The sequence below is a fragment of the Acomys minous genome (assembly GCF_964271855.1).
Source record: "Acomys minous genome assembly, chromosome: 11".
NCBI lineage: Eukaryota > Metazoa > Chordata > Mammalia > Rodentia > Muridae > Acomys > Acomys minous.
In genome coordinates this window covers 64,403,143-64,420,678 of record NC_140492.1, presented here as the reverse complement: position 1 = coordinate 64,420,678, position 17,536 = coordinate 64,403,143, and the positions used below count along the sequence as shown (strand labels likewise).

General features: G+C 40.0%; 1 protein-coding gene across 5 annotated transcripts in view; it reads left to right on the top strand.

Annotated features, from left to right (window-relative positions):
• IL1RAP (interleukin 1 receptor accessory protein) overlaps positions 1–17,536 on the top strand; it is a 142,981-nt gene that overhangs the window by 103,075 nt on the left and 22,370 nt on the right. For all 5 annotated transcript variants that reach the window (XR_014783386.1, XR_014783387.1, XR_014783388.1 and 2 more), the window contains exons 5-8: positions 3,080–3,245; positions 5,521–5,592; positions 9,326–9,452; positions 11,638–11,786. Coding sequence is in view for 2 of the 5 variants with exons in the window: in XM_084802531.1 (XP_084658657.1) it covers positions 3,080–3,245; positions 5,521–5,592; positions 9,326–9,452; positions 11,638–11,786 (514 nt within the window). In the remaining 3 variants the exon portion in view is untranslated. The remainder of the gene's footprint in view (positions 1–3,079; positions 3,246–5,520; positions 5,593–9,325; positions 9,453–11,637; positions 11,787–17,536) is intronic.

The window sequence follows — 17,536 nt, the reverse complement described above, 5'->3', positions numbered from 1 at the left end:
CATCAAACTACTAACCCTGGGTTTGTCTTTGAGTATGGCATAAATGCAGGGTTTGGCACATATGCAGGGTATAGCATTGATGCAGGATATTGCATAGATACAAGGTATGACACAGATGCAGGGATATGGCACAGGTGCAGGTTATGAGACAGATATAGGGGTGTGGCACAGATGTAATGTTATGGCCTGGATGCAACATATGACATAGATGCAGGGGACAGCACAGATGTGGGGGTATGGCACAGATGTGGGGGTATGGCACAGATGCGGGATATGGCACAGATGCGGGGTATGGCACAGATGTGGGGGTATGGCACAGATGCGGGATATGGCACAGATGCGGGATATGGCACAGATGCGGGGTATGGCACAGATGCGGGGTATGGCACAGATGCGGGGTATGGCACAGATGCGGGGTATGGCACAGATGCGGGGTATGGCACAGATGCGGGGTATGGCACAGATGCGGGGTATGGCACAGATGCGGGGTATGGCACAGATGCGGGGTATGGCACAGATGCGGGGTATGGCACAGATGCGGGGTATGGCACAGATGCGGGGTATGGCACAGATGCGGGGTATGGCACAGATGCGGGGTATGGCACAGATGCGGGGTATGGCACAGATGCGGGGTATGGCACAGATGCGGGGTATGGCACAGATGCGGGGTATGGCACAGATGCGGGGTATGGCACAGATGCGGGGTATGGCACAGATGCGGGGTATGGCACAGATGCGGGGTATGGCACAGATGCGGGGTATGGCACAGATGCGGGGTATGGCACAGATGCGGGGTATGGCATAGATGCAAGGGTTTGGCCTCAATGTAGGGCCACAACATAGAATGAGGACATGGTGTCCTATGGGATTAAAAACAAATGCTTTGGGACCAATAGATTTTAATCCACCATCGAAACCAATAAATCTAGGTTCAAATTCCATTTCTAGCATTACTTAATTGCAAGATGTCATCGAGGTGCTTGAGTTTCACAGGTCTTTGTTTTCTCTTTCATAAAATGGGGTCTGAACACTGCAAGTTTTGTAAGTTTGGGACAAGAGTTGATTGAGATAATACAGTGCGTGCTTAAACACATGCCCTGCTGTAATATTTATAACCCTAGCTCTTGGGTGAATTTGTCATCTTTAGTTCCAAGTCCAGTGAGAAACCTTAATTGTAGCATCTGAAAAAGAGTTTTAGCTCTGTCGTGTGATGTCTAGGATGTATCTTTATCTACCTCATTTCTTTTTCTATCTGTCTACCTCATGGGAATTTAAGAACAGCTAAGTCAACAAACGAAGGAACGCTATCTTGACGCTGTTCGAATGAAATGTGTCGTCCAGTCAAATTGAGTTCTAGAGACATATTAAATTCAGCCAAAGCCACACCTGACATGAATTGATTATAAGGTGTCAGCCTTTATGACTTCCTACTTTGTGGTAACCTTGTGGTGCTGATGTGACAAGTATCTAGAAGAAATCACTTGAGAAAATGTATTTGAGCCAGTATCACTTCCTCTTGATCTCCATGAAGCAAAGCTGTATTTCCTGCGACAAAGTCTTACAAAATATGTTTCTTAGGGTAAATATCATCTTTCAAAATATACCTGCCAGGAATTGAAGTAGCGTAACAAAAAAAAAACCCTGTTTTTAAAAATAGATGTTATTAATTTATTCATATTACATCTCAATTGTTATCCCATCCTTTTTATCCTCCCATTCCTCATTCCCTCCCATTTTCCCCTTACTCCCCTCCCCTATGACTGTTCCTGAGGGGGACTTCCTCTCCCTGTATATGCTCATAGGGTATCAAGTTTCTTCTTGGTAGCCTGCTATCCTTCCTCTGAGTGCCACCAGACCTCCCCATCCAGGACTTAAATGTTAAATATGTGAAACTCTGGTGCCCCATATTTGACCACGTCCACTGGATGGGGCAGCCTGGTGGCACTCAGAGGAAGGACAGCAGGTTACCAAGAAGAGACTTGATACCCTATGAGCAAATACAGGGAGAGGAGGTCCCCCTCAGGAACAGTCATACGGGAGGGGATTAAGGGGAAAATGGGAGGGCGCGAGTAATGGGAGGATACAAGGGATGGGTTAACAATTGAGATGTAATATGAATAAATTAATAAAATATATTTTAAAAAAAGAAATAAAAAATACAAGTCAGTAATTGAAGCCCAAAAACTTAAAGACCTCAAGTCCTTAAAAATAATGTAATTTTTTGCCATTTACAAATTATTATTTTTTAAAAGAAAAACCAAACAAATTTGAAAAGTAAATATTAAAGTGGATTTTGTCACATATGATGTATTAGCTTATAGCTAACATAAAACCACATAGCCAGAGACTAAGATATGAAACAGGACTGTGGTTATTATTTTGTATGAGACAGTCCAGTTTTATATTTTAAACTTCAACTGATTTATATGGAAATGGGAGTTAGAAACAGAAATAACTTCTTGAGTCTTTATAAGGCTCATACATTTTGGGCGACAGATTAAAAGTGGCTTGTAATAAATCTGCTTTTGAGAAAAATGCAATAAAGTAAAAGAAGACCTGAAAATGTTGTTTGAAGTGACTCATGGAGAAATTCATTAAAAAAGACTAAGAATACAAAAATTAGATGTGTTTTCAGGTGTACCAAAGTGGCCAGATTTCTAAATTAACAGAAATCAGTGAGAAGCTGCAGAAAACGGCACATAATTAAATTAAATTAAATTAAAGCCAGGCTTGCAGTTGTACATGTTTTCTAAGTCATGATTGCAAAACATTAACCTTGCTTCATTGTCAAGAAGGGATTCCAAGAATCTGAAAACTGAACCTGAGACAGGAAGCTTTGATTTTCAGGTCATATCTTGAATTAGAATTTTAATTTATCTTATGCACAAAGGTCAATTATACTTAAGCCACATTAAAAAAAAACCCATTACCCAGATGCTTCACTATTCATTACATATTTTTATAAAAAGTAGAGCATAGATTTTTGCATGTTCCATGCAAAATGAGATGTAAAAACCTCTTCTTTCGCGTATTATGTGTACACTTGTCTATAAACAATGAACCGCTTTTCTTCCCCTAGGAATGTACTGAAGTAGTGAATTTTCATAATGTGCTACCTGAAGGAATGGACCTGAGCTTTTTTATCCCCTTGGTTTCAAATAACGGACAGTACACGTGTGTTGTGACGTACCCAGAAAACGGACGCATCTTTCACCTCACCAGGACTGTGATTGTGAAGGTGGTAGGTAAGCCCGGCTCGCCATCCGCCAGGACGCTGAGTTTGTTTGGGATCTCAATGGCTTATGATACACAAGTGTGAAAATGCTACTTAAAGAGATAACAGGATTTATTCACAGCGCTATCCCTGGAGACTGTAAGTGGGGCCATGTGCACAGTAAGGACTCCGTCCCTGTTGGTTAAACTCACTGTGCATATGAACGGGGGTGATGATCACACCAGGGAATGAGAGCACTGGGTAAACGGATGCCCACAATCTACCAGTCTGTGTTCACATGACTTTGGTCAAGGTCTCAGTCTTAGCTGCACAGCAAGACAGAGGGAGAAAGAAGGCTTGGTGGGCTGTGTTTAACAGGTTCCGGTACAGTTAGTGTATTGGAGTATATTCTTCACTAAGTGGGACTCGCTATGCCAGTTCGTGGGAGAATTTTAAATTCCAGGCACTGTTCAAGACATTTCCTCTAGTGAATCTGAAATCATTCTATATAAATTACCACCAAAAAAAAAAAAAAAAAAAAAAGAGGGAAAGGGTATAAGCTTTTAACACAAAACAAATAAAACCTAAACCAGCCAATTCTGTAATCACTTCTCAAATTTATGGACTGATGCTGCATTGAGAATTAATTCACAGGCCAAAAAAAAAAAAAAAAAAAAAAAAAAAAGAATAAATGTGAGTGTGTTTTAGAAACCAGATGAATTATATAATATTATATTTATATCACCATTTGTTTATGATTTCTTTGTCTGCATGTGTGTATCTGCATTTGCAAAGGTAAAAAACAGGTGTTCTTGGTCACCAATTTATAGATATAAAAGTTGACACACATACAAACAGGGTGTAGAAGTCATTCTTAACCAACTTTCAAAAGACACAAAATCACTTTTTAAAGCTGCAACACATTGGGTATTTATTAAACTTCACTAAAGGATGCATTAGTATAGTTTGACTAATTTTTTTATGTAATTTATTCCTAAAAATGAAACCAGGAGTTGAATTTTATTTACCATATTTAGAGTTATAGAAAAATTACCTTTACATTTGAAAATATACTTCTGTACATATGATCAATATATCTAGAAAGCAGAGAGATAGTCTGGTCAGTCTTTCAACTCACACTCGTAAATGCTGGGGTCGGGAGAGATGGCTCAGTGCTTAAAGACCACTGTCTTCTGTTCCAGAGGATCCAAGCCATCTGGCACCCTTTTCTGGCCTTCACAGGCACCAGACATGCATGTGACACATAGGCAGACATGCAAATAAAACATTCAGATCCATAAAACAAAAAAATTAAAAAACACTCAGTGCAAAGGTCTTTCAAGGTGCTTTAACATACATGTATAGACCATACAAACAATAGCATTTTCATGTATGGATATTTGGCTAGTATTCCAGTATCAACCCATCAGACATATATAGACGTCTCCTCAAATTTTCCATATAGCTAAACATTAACTTAATATTATCCAGGTCCCACAGTAGACATTCTGAACGTTTAGGGGGGAAATGCTTAGAAAGTGAGTGTAAATAGTAAGCATGGTTTGCAACCTGGAAAAAGGTGGTTCCACATGTTCAAGTCGTGTGGGGAAAGTCGCCTGGAAAGTACAAGAGGAATAAAAAGGAATAAGGCATGGAAACAATTGTTTTTAGTACGGCAGGAGAAGACTACGTCACACGAGCACTGGGAGGCAGCAACACCGATAAAGCAATCTACCCACCTGAACAATACAGTGGGTTCAATACATTCTGTTTGGATTTTTACAAAGGAAAAGCTGTTTTTCTGTACTCACACACTTCTGTCATGAAATGTGCAAATTTTCCACACCTAGCAATTCTCCAGTTCTATTAGACACCATCTGTTTCCTACAGCTTAATTCATTTTGATACTAACTACCTGAAGTTAGCACAGACCCCACAGATGGACAACCCTGCCTTCAGAGTCTGAGGGACTTAAACGCTCTTGGCTCAGGACTGGGGACTAAGAGTAAATAACGGGGGACTGCGATGGAAGATGCTCAGATCACCCACAGCGCTCAGGAAATTAAAGGGCTCTCATGAGTTCTGTGTTAGGAATAAGTAATAGTGATGAGCACATGCTTCCTATTACATCACGTTTTGTTTATTCTCGGTGAGTGAAATCCAGGAATTGAGTATATATTAGACTGTGGGTCTGCTCAAGAATTGACAAACTGTGCCAGGAAGTTGAACAAGTTAGCCGCAGAGCTTTGCATAAGTCTGAATGATTTAACAGCCCCTCCCCTCACCTTCTGCATCTCCTGTCATAGGCTCGCCAAAAGATGCATTACCACCCCGGATCCATTCTCCGAATGACCGCATTGTCTACGAGAAAGAACCAGGTAACTATGGGTGTGACTCTGAGTCCTGGTTAGATCCCCTGAATTACAAGAAGTAAAGCATAGGTCAGTATCCTACAGTAAAGGTTAATTGTAAGGAAATGCTCAGATTTAAAGTGAAATATGATCAGAGGCCACGGCATGTGAGGATCAGCTACACTCTGCCAATCCCAAGGCAGCTTGGGAGTTCTGGCTTCTTTCCCAGAGCCAAGTCCTTTATCCTCTGCTCCCTGCCTCCATCCATAGTTATTGTTTGAGGAAAATTCGACATTACCCTGGTCTTTGGTTTGCCGAGTCTGTAATAATAGCACAGGACGGCTTCTACACATCTGCTTCCTCTTTGGAGCATAGAGCATGGAATCCAAACCCAGAGTATTATGGGAAAAACAGAACCATGAACGCTGCGCTCAGAACACTGTCAAATTGTTGCCATGCCTCCACGAGTCGCCTATGAGTTTTCATAACTTTTTATTCTGGAAAGAAATCATCCATAAGTTACCAAATAGATTTCTCTTTATTCTTTCAACTGAAAGCATCCTACAGCAGAGACAAAAGCCACAGAAAAATTTAACACTTTTATATCATCTTCTATATAGTAAAACCTTTCTAAGCCCAATGAGAAATATGGAAGAACAATTATTTGACTGGACTGAAGAGATTGTGCGTGTGGGTTGCCGAAATGCAAATGTTCGCATGAGTTTTCTGGTATGATTTGTCTTGTGAAGAGTACAGGATGTCCTAAGAGGGTTGGCCAACCTCCAATGGACTGCATTTCCTAAAGTTAATATGGGCTTTACTGCTGAAGTAAAGATCAGTCAGCCACCCAAGTCTGTTTCTTCTACTTATCATGACGCACTTCAAATGCTTTCCTGATCTCTTGTTGATTTTAGCTTCTTTAATGAAACACTGATTTCAAAGTCTGTAGGGAGACCTTAGAGAAGCCATGTGTCAGAACGGGAGGTCTGGAGTAACGTCAGTCTGCTAAACCCAAGATAATGAGAGGGGTCTTCAGAGTCCTGGCCATAGTGAACCAACAATACAAGTACAAAGCAGAATTATTCTCAGCAGGCTGGTATTACAGGTCCAACCTGGGTCAAATCCTTACCCCGTTCTTACTAAAAAATTACAAATACTCTTTGATAAGTAGAAATGTCAGCTTTTGCTTCTGTAGAACATTACTTTTTAAAAGATTTCTTGCTATTTGATCAAGAATAAATGCCTAAGGTAAGGAAAACTTGCTTGGGAAGGAGGGTAACACAGAAGGAGATGAGAAGTGGAAGAATATATAACATTAGGGATATTTTAAAGGCTGTAGAGAACTATGCTATTTTATATTTACTTTAAGTCATTATATATATATATATACATATATATATATATATATACACACACACACACACACACACACACACACACACACACACACACACACACTGAAGTTACATCACTTGGGATAAAAATTCTCCTCACCAAAAGACATAGACCATTTAACAAAAACCTCAATATCAGGCATGAGAAATATCCTTTCACGTTGTTGGACAAAAGGTTTAAAAAAAAAGAAACCTCCCAAACAATCGAGGCTGTTGCTGTTGTCCTTGATTGCCTTTCAGAAATTGAAAGCAAAACCCTTTCACTGATGATACAGGGCACCTTGAAGACAAAACTTGGAAGAACCAATCTAAATCTAACCTAGATGTTTCTCCTGTGAGAACTAGCTCTCATAGGATGGGAGCGAGATAGGCAAGCTCCCAATGGAGAGAAGTGACCAATAGGTCCGCCCATCTGTAAAACCTACAAACCACATAACCAGAACAGCAAGATCTTCCAAAAAGGTGTAATAATGGCACAACTATACAAGGGCTCACCAACAGTCATCTAACTAGACTTGAAGTCTGCTCAGTAGGTAGGAATTCAGGCCTGACTTTGTCAACATAGCCAGTTGGTAAGGCCGTCAACTCTGCCATGTGCCTAAATTAGTGTAATTTCTATCTTCTGCCTAAATACCCACAGCTAGAGGTAGACCTCACCTGTCATCAGAGAAGCTTCTTTTGCAGCCTACAAAACCATGCTGATCAAAAATGAAGAGAAGAACTACCCATCCCCAGTTGATACATCTATAGGACAGTCCCTTCACCTAAAGCTCAGGGAACATATACACATATAATTATGTCTCTAATTTTATATAACTGTTCTATATACTTCTCTACATCCCCTAGCTCCTAGAACCTTTCTGTTTTTACTTTCATCAATGTTTTCTGGGCTTTGAAATGGTTGATACAGATTCCCCATTTAGGGATAGACACTCAACAGTCACCTTATTTTCTTCAGGGCTATCGCCATTGATACATTTCCCAGGTTTTAGTAAACAACACCCATGCTCATGCAAACAATCATGATTAAATTCAGAGGTTCATGACAAAGACATCAAAGTAGGAGCAGGCTTGTTTGGAAAAAGAAGGTGTTCAGGGGACTAGAGGAGTGATAATAATGACAGGATGAAAATAACCAAACTTAATTACATAAATGTATGTGATTTTTGAAAGAATAAATGAATACATTAACAGATGTTAGACATTTAGTTCTACCAACTTCACAGCAATAATATTGATCCCTGAAATGATTGTTAGCACTGTTATCCCTGTTTATGAACCTTCCTAGTTTCACAAACTGCTGTTTTAAACTAAGTTCTGACAGTTTGAAGATGACAATCCGTGGCCACTTCTCTTAGTGATGACATCACTCCATCTTCCTTTGACAAGAACTCATCATCTAGAGACTCTTTTTGTTGTCACTGATGTAGTTTGAAGGAAAATAGCCACGCCCCACTCCACAGGCTCATATATTTGAATTCTTAGTGCCCTGTTTGTGGAACGGTTTGAGAAGGATTATTAGTCATGGCTAACAGTGTCTTTTGAGGCTTCAAAAATCTCATGTTATTCCTAGTGATCTTCTCTCTATCTCCCTCCCTCCCTCCCTTCCTCCCTGTCTCCCTCCATCCCTCCATCCCTCCCTCCCTCCCTCCCTTCCTCCCTTTCTCCCTCCATCCCTCCCTTCCTCCCTCCCTCCTTCCCTCCCTCCATCCCTCCCTCCCTCCCTCCCTTCCTCCCTTTCTCCCTCCATCCCTCCATCCCTTCCTCCCTTCCTCCCTCCATCCCTCCCTCCCTCCCTCCCTCCCTTCCTTCCTCCCTCCATCCCTCCATCCCTCCCTTCCTCCATCCCTCCCTCCATCCCTCCCTCCCTCCCTCCCTCCCTCCTTCCCTCCCTCCCTCCGTCATGGTCTTTCATGAGAATGATCTCTCACTACTGCTCCAGCACCCTGTCTGCAGGCCTGCTACCATGCTCCTCCCTGTTATGATGGTTATAGACTCTTACCGTCTGGAACCATGGACCCCAAGTTAAGCACTCTCTTTTTATAACTTGCCTTGGCCATGGCAAGTTCTTTTACGAAGGAAATAGCAAAAGGGGAGGCTTGGGCCTGGAAAGAATGTAGTCAGAGTTCTTCTGGCATTTTACGGTAAATTTGTATAGTGTTAAAAATGGCCATTCTGTGTATTTTATGTACAGTTGCTGGGCATGTCTTCTTGGTTTCATCCTTTGGTCTTAGAATGAAGCACGGCAGGTTGCTGTACAGTGGCCACTAGAGAATCAGGCACCTGTGGTTGTATGAAAGATACACACTGATGGATTACTATAGGTTAACTTCATCTATTAATGTGCTTGGTTTTTTTTTTTTTAGGAGAGGAGCTTGTCATCCCCTGTAAAGTCTATTTCAGTTTTATTATGGACTCCCACAATGAGGTTTGGTGGACCGTTGATGGAAAGAAGCCTGATGACGTCACTGTTGATATAACTATTAATGAAAGGTATCCTGGCTGCATGCAAGGCCTCTAGTCTTTGTAGATCTAAGGTCTTCACGAATGCCAGTCAGAGTACATGATTACTGTTTTTCTTCCAGTACAATTTAGCAGGATGTCCGAATCTTAAGTGCCTGCATCCTAAAACAGGGTTACTGAATTTGCAACCCAATTGCACACACTTGCCAGATTGCGTGCCAAAGTTTGTAACTGCATTGTCTTGAAGTTGAGTACTTCCAGCCCGCAGGGCATGTATCATATTGTTCTAAGCTCAACAACCTTCACATCTCTATGATTCTCGGTTAGAAATATGTGGAGTGTATCTCCTACGGGAAAAGATGAATGTGTAGGAGAAATATGGGGGTGTGAGTGCATGAGAGTACTGTGTTACCCTTCTCAGTTCTGAAGTATGGGTCTAGATATTTGCATTTTACATAATGACGTTTACTTCTTCTCTCAAAGTAACCATGCCTTTCTCATCTTCCCCCTGATACAAGAATCACTTGTTAAATATTAACTAACAAATTGTTTTCTTCTTTAAATTAAAATTTTAACGGCAAATGAACAAAACCCTCAAAGAGCTAATTTTTATAGCCTAAGGGTAATAACAGAGGCTTCTCTTAATATAACAACTTGGGTCATTTCATACTTAAGTAAACATGATATCTGTAGGAATTTAATAAAGAGAAATGCTGTAAGTCTCTGAAGACCGAGGATTTCTCTATTAGTGAAGTATAAATTGCTAGAGAGAATTGGTTTGTTGCAGAAACTAATAAATTACAGTGGCCAGGTATGTGACAGAGTAGTTGTAAGCCCCGAAGTTTGCTCCTCTTATGCATACAGACCTTAGGCCAATTGAATTTCCACAATTCCAAACCTGTTTCTTTCCTAATAGTAAGTTAAGAGCATATAGAAATTATAAAGCGTCTACATTGAACAGGCTCTTACCTTACTTAGCTACATGTCATGGGCCAGTGGCAGAGCAGGCATTTAAATGTGATAAATAGGTGATGGAGAAAAAGTGGGTATAACTGGGGGCTTTTTATGGGGGTTCCGTCAGGTCAGGGAGATTAAGTGGTCCTTCACGGATGAAACAGCATTCAAATCAACTTTGCTAAGTTAAGAAACGAAAGGAAAAGTGGTAGAGGGAAGATTGTGTGCAAAGACCTGGATGTTACAGAAACACAGAATAACTGAAAACATTTTTTTAAAAAGCCTCCAAAAATTGAATGCTTCGTAGCAGGAGCTGATGAAAGGTTTGGCTTGAGGCCCTGAGGGACAGGTATTGATCATTTCAGAAATTCTGAGAATTTCAATTCTCATCTTCATAATGAACAACAAAGTCATGTTATTCTACCTTGCTGTGATTAATATATATTTCCCGTGTCCAGGAGAGCAGGAAATTAAGCTTGGAGGACAACAGCTGGGTCCTTAAACAAATTTTTATGAATGACAGTAAGCTTGATCTAAAGGAGAGCCTGGATGTTGGTCGGCAAAGGAAAAGATAACTTTAAATCCCTGTGAGACAAGTCGTTCAAAGGGGTTTTTAAAAACACAAACTACTTGGTGTGGAACTTACTGGAGTTTGGATATATTTCACACTTCAGGTTTTTTTTCATTCTGAGCTATTTCTTCTCGTTGTACGTTAGGATTTAACTATGCAGTTTCAACATTTTCCAAAAACATTCTGCCTGTGTTTGGAAATCAAGCTTCCAGTGCCTCTGAGCTACCAAAGTTACTGTGGAGTTAAAATAGCTCACCAGAGCATCCATCAAGCATTGGTGCAGCACAGATGTATGTTCAGTCTCCTGAGTCTTCCAGTAAATTATTCATATAACTCTTCACAAAACAGCCAAGATGTGGAAAGTTTAGTGACATTGCCCGAAGTACATAGCATTAAGGGACAAAACATGTGTCAAAACCTAAGTAAGTCTGATCCCAGAGAATCCTTTCAAACTGATACAGGTATTGTGCCTCAGCATCCAGAGCAAAGGTTACATCTAGTCCCAAAGAAATATCTATAACAAGACTCTAGCATTGGGGCTGGTCCAGCATGGCGACAGTGTGGCGAGATCCTTGCCAGCGCTCCATCCGCACTCATCCGGGATTCTAGAGACGCTTACTTGCGATTCGCACAGAGGGCACAGCCCTCATGTCTCACAAAACATTTTGATTTCCTTCTCTTTGTACACAGTATAAGTTATTCTACCACAGAAGATGAAACAAGGATTCAGACTTTGAGTATCAAGAAAGTCACCCCTGAGGATCTCAGGCGCAGCTATGTCTGTCATGCTCGAAATACCAAAGGGGAAGCTGAGCGAGCCGCCAAGGTGAAACAGAAAGGTAATGGATGCATCCAGCCGATGTCTCTGTGAACTCTTCAGATGACACTGTGGTGAATAGGAAAGAAAGGAGAGAGCTGCAGCACCTAGCGCATCGGACACAAAACAATGAGTCAGTTCAAGGAGAACTCTTAAGGAAAACGCTTCCATCTTGGTGAACATACCGTGTTCGTTCTGACAGTTTCAACACCTTAGTACACAAAGGTTGCTTGAAAAAAAATCCATGAATACAGTAATGAGACACAATTTTAGATCTTAGATGATCATAGAAAATACAAAATATTCAAAGCTAGCGAAGATATAATCAAATTGCTAGAGTCCCATACTGGTGGTGAAGTTCAAAGATGCCCTTGGAAGTAACTGGAAGCAGAGGTCAAGGGTCACAAGAGTGATTATACCACATGACTTAATCCTTTGGGAATTTTTCCTGAATTGTGAATCTACCACTATTCTTAGAAGTGTAAGAGAGAAGGAAACATAGAGGGGCAGCCGTCTATTTTTGTACAAGTAGTTAAGGAAGGCATAGGATATTAATTCTCAGAAAAAAAATGGAATTTTAAATTTGCATTTTAAACATTATGTATCAGTATTTAGCCAGTTTTATAATGCTATAATTGATAAAATAAGACTTATTAAAATATGATTTCATTTGATGTTAAAATAATTTCTATGTTGGCATCTAAATTTTCTACGATAAATAAAAATTATAAACCCTTCTTGTGTGAGCTGTTGCTCCTAAAACATTTTGCCTAAGTTTCTCTTTGGGCCTTTTGCGTGACACGTATCCCAGCCATTTGGTCCCTTCCAGAATATTTTCCAGTGGTATGGAATAAAGTTAACAGTGGCATCATATGGTAGTCATGCGATTCTGAAATACCCTAGCCCCTGGCATGTGATAGAGTTTATAATGTTTATTAAAAAAATGAGAAAGCTGACATAATTGTTGCATATGCATTTGGGCTTGAATCCTTTTTCTTTTTTCTTTTGCAACCTGAAGAACAAACAGGGCACACTTGAACATTTTGTTGCATATTAGGAAGAAATTGTATATGGCTCTTAAGAAGAGTTAAGGAATTTGTACAGGATGTTCCTTGTTGCTTCCACTCCTCAGAAGTCACTGTAGGGATGGATGCAGTGGATGCCCACAGCTTCCATGTTGGGTCCTGTGGATGCTGCAGATCACACTCACCTCACAGTGGATTATTTGTGCTCTAGCATCATGTAGCCTCATGAAATCCTAGTTCCCGTGCAGCCTAACTCTCTGACCTTGGAAAAGTCAAGCGCTTAATTGAGCCTCGTTAGTTTGATCATAAAAATGGACAAAACAATACCAGTACCTCTAAGGTTGGTTTTAAAAATCCTCAGAACATGCATTACTATTAATTCACACTATGCGAGCTCTTAGGTCTCCAAGGGCTCCAGAGGCCTTAACTGACACAGATATCTGTAATCAAATAAATAACATTATAGTTGAGGTGGAAAACTAAATCAAATGACTTGATAGTTCAAGACCTCTTAGAGCTTTTAATATTTAGCATTCCAAGTAATCAGATTGCTGCAGGCTGGGCTTTTTCAGTTGTATTAGGATCCAGATTGCTTAAGTCCAGAGGGTTTGGGGGGGGGGGCTTTTCTTCTAATGGCTTTTCTTTTCTGCAGATCAGCAATGGAAAATGGCATAAGTAAAAAATTTACAAAAAATAGGATCAAGACACAAATAAAATAATGTTTTCTGTGGGAAACATGTGCAAAGATGTCTGCCAGCCCAACAGAGTAATTTCTAGAGCACATAAACTCTGGCTCTGAGTGTGGGGTAGACAGCGGTGGGGACAATATGGAGGTGGCACATTACCTACTTGACCAATGAGTGATGACATATATTTTACAGCTGCAGTTCACCCAAAAGATGACAGGACTCACTTACTGGATGTCCAGACGTGTAATCCTACCATGTGGGAGATTAGGGCAAGAAGTTTATGAATTTAGGTCAGCCTCCTCTACACAGCACATTCATGACTAGCCTGGACTACAGCAGACAAACAAACAAGCAAACAACAACAAAAACAAGATGACAGGAAGAGGCTAACACATGGAAAGAGAATAATTCCATAGAATCCGTTTTACTGACAGCATAGCATATTTCATCTATTCAGTTAAAGGACTACGTGTGAGAGAGCTACAGTAAACAAGTCTAATGTGCAGGTGTTTTGTGGTCAGTGGCAAGCAGTAAGGAGATGTGTGCATTTAACCAGATGAGAAGTTGCCAAAGAGGTTTGCTGTCCCCCCACTGTCAGCAGCAGTACATATAACCTTCACGCACAGTCTCCTTTCTCACCAAGTTTTGGAGTTGTCAGCTGTCAAGCTTTTAGCCATCGCCGTAAAATGAGCATTTGTGTCTCATTGCAGTTGCTCTCTGAGACCCTGGTGATGCTGAAGGCTTTCTTTCAAGCTCATTGATCAGTAATAATTCTTTCCGTGAGGCAATTCAAAGTCTTCAGTCATTTTCAGCTGGATCATTTGTTTCAAATTTAATGTGATGTACAACTTATACAATACACATACAATGCTCACAGACACACACAGTGCACAGAAACACATGCATAGTCACACATACAGGCACTGAATACATGTCCTTTGTTAACTAGAGCATTTTTTAAGATTTGTATCCAGTTTGTGAATTTAATTTTTTGAAAGATTTGCTTTTACTTCAGTGTGTGAGTGGTTTGCCTGTATGTATGTATGTATGTATGTATGTATGTATGTATGTATGTCCATACGTATATCATGTGTGTCCTTAGTGCCTACAGAGGCCAGAAAAAGACATCAGATCCCCCTGGAACTGGAGTTAAAGATAGCTGGGAATCACTGTGTAGTTTCTGAGAACTGACTCTGAATCCTCTGCAAAAGCCACAGTGCCCTTACCCAGTGTGACTCCTGAGCTGATGTTTTGATAAATATAATTCTTAATCATTTGAGAAAGCTCATTTTATTAGTCTCTTTTTAATGAGTTAGTACTTTCTGAATTATATATTTACTAATCTTTTCTGCGTTAGGTCAAAAGATATTATGCTTTGCTCAAAGATTTCTCTTTTCTATTTAGGCCTGTGTTCCATCTTAGATTGTAATTTTGAGAGTGTGAGCTGCAGATTATCATTTGATGTTGGTTTTCATTCTTTCTCCACAGAGATGGTTGTTCTGACATCATGTTTAATGTGTTTCACATTTTTTTCTTGAATTTTCTTGAAATTTGGTAACAAAACAAAACAAAACAACAAAACCCTAATTGCCCCTACAGTGTTCTACATTTGTTAATTGACCACTTTTGTCAACTACTCTGTGTTTAGCCTACACCATTTTTATTAGTTCAGCTTTAAATTAGGAGAACAGAGACACTGTCCACCTTCTTCTCTTTTTTCAGGATAATACACTACATATTTTTCTTATATATTTTAGTACCAGCTTGTCAGTTTGCGTATGGAATTCACCTAGGGTTTTGACTGAGTCTGTATTACATTTGGGAGGAATATTGAAGACAATATTGGGTCTACAAATCCACAAAGATGATGGATCTCTCTATTTATAAAGGGTCTTAGTTGTTCATTGCATCAATTTAAAATATTTGAGTGTGCAGGTTTTTATTATATATATTATCAAACTGATATCTAAATGTTTTTATTTTTGTCAGAATTTTAAATTTTTTCCAATTATTTATTAACAAGGCATAGAAATGCAATTAATTGATTTTTATGTACTAATGTTGATCTGACCTTCCCAAATCCATTAATTCCCACATTATTTATCTCTCTTCTTCTTCTTCTTCTTCTTCTTCTTCTTCTTCTTCTTCTTCTTCTTCTTCTTTTTCCTTAGGGCTCTTTTCTTTTGTCAGTTTCCTAGCTTCCCTCTAGCATATTTCCTGGTTCTCCCGAGTTGCTGTGAACAGTCATGCACTTTGTGTATCATTTACTTACGATCTTTTCAGAGCCTCGGAGACTTTGGTGATTTATTTCCCAAGAAATGATTCCTATCATTTTTCAAGAACACATTTTTCAGATTTTGAATTTTTACTTCCCTGGAATATCTATCTCCATTGATACTTCTGATTTACTCTTCAAAAAACCTCAACAGACAAACTTTAATTTATGAGTTTTAAGGTGCTTGTCTAATCACTAAATTGTCTCTGCCAATTCTGGGCTCTGTTGTTGTTGTTCTTGAGGATATCTCTTTTGAATATTTATCTTTTTATCATTATTCTGGGTGTAATAGATGCTATGTTGCTAGATGTTGAGTTTTATCATAGCAGGTAGTTAATTCATTTACATTATAGGTCTCCTCTCCTTCTCTTTCCTCCTTTCTTGCTTCTGCAGTTGATCTTCAAGGCGTGTATTAGAGTAGACAGAAATGCCTACATTGTAGGGCTGAGAGGAGACACATCTCAGTCTCAGCCTCTTTGGCATCACAGACTCTCCCTCTTCCATCCCTCTGATGCTGGTTCCCATAAGGTTGTTCTTTCCCAGGATGTTCTTTATAGGACATTCTAAGTATAAACCCAAGTACCCACAGCTTTGCCTCTGGCCACAGACTGGAGATAGCCTCAGGAAGATTTCTAGAGTTCTACTTGGTTCTCTTCTTTCCATGACTTTGTCCTTGAAATTCAACCTCACCCAATAGTCTCTACTCTCATATCTTTTACTAGCTCAGGGCAACCACCACTTTCTTATGGTACAGAAAGGAATTTCTGTACCCAAATCTAAAGAAAAAAAATATTTGGTATTTTTTTTAGAAAGAAAAAGACATAATGACCATGGAGTTTATTTTACTCATATCAGTTCTCCAACTGTGAAAAGTAAAACTCCATTATTTTAGATATTCTGGACGGTACGTCAGTTAGGTATTAGTTACCTGTCAAGTACCAGTGGTGAGGTGCAGGGAACAGAGGTCATGTCCTCAGACCCGAACCCATCTGATTCGCAGGCCAATTCACAGTTCTCTGTTTTGACATCACTTAAAAAAAACACTCTTTTGTCAACATTTCAGACAAATGGTCATCACCACAATTTCAAAAATTATGCAGAATTTAGTAGTGATTAGCCCTGGGCTTTTTGTCAGGGGACATTTGAAAGTCCAGGCAGCTGGCATTTGGAGGAAGAACTCAGTAGATTGCAAGCCCAGCTACAACAATGAAGATGAATAACGTGGGTTGCCAAGGACAAAGATAAAAGTAGGGCCAGAACCTAAAGCAGGGAACAGCCGGGGCACTGGGCTTCTGCATTCTTTTAACAAAGATGGCTGGCTGGGCAAAAGGGTTTCAGAGCCAATCTCTCATAAAGAACTGCAAAGTGAGTTCTGATTTGGGGAATAACAGTCAGTAAATGGTGGCATTTGGCTATATTCTTGTTGAGACTTCAGTGGAATCAATGAGTGCAGGAGTCCAGTGTGGTCAGATTGCATCACTCCTTTTTGTCTGGAAACCATTTCGTCTGAAGTTGCATCAGTGGGAACTCATTGTGCCAAATGCAGAGACTAGTGGTGGGAAGGGCACAGAGTATAGGCCAAGGGTCGCTGTTTCCCTGTAAGGTCACTGCTGGATAAGATAGACCTGTAGACACAGCTTGCACATAACTATTGCCATTTAGAGAAGAAGCCCAGTGGATTATTTACTTTAGAGACCAATTACTTAAGTAGTGTTAGGGAATCTTCAATAACAAGACGACCCCAGGAAACACAATCTGTAAATATGAGACACATCATTGGTGA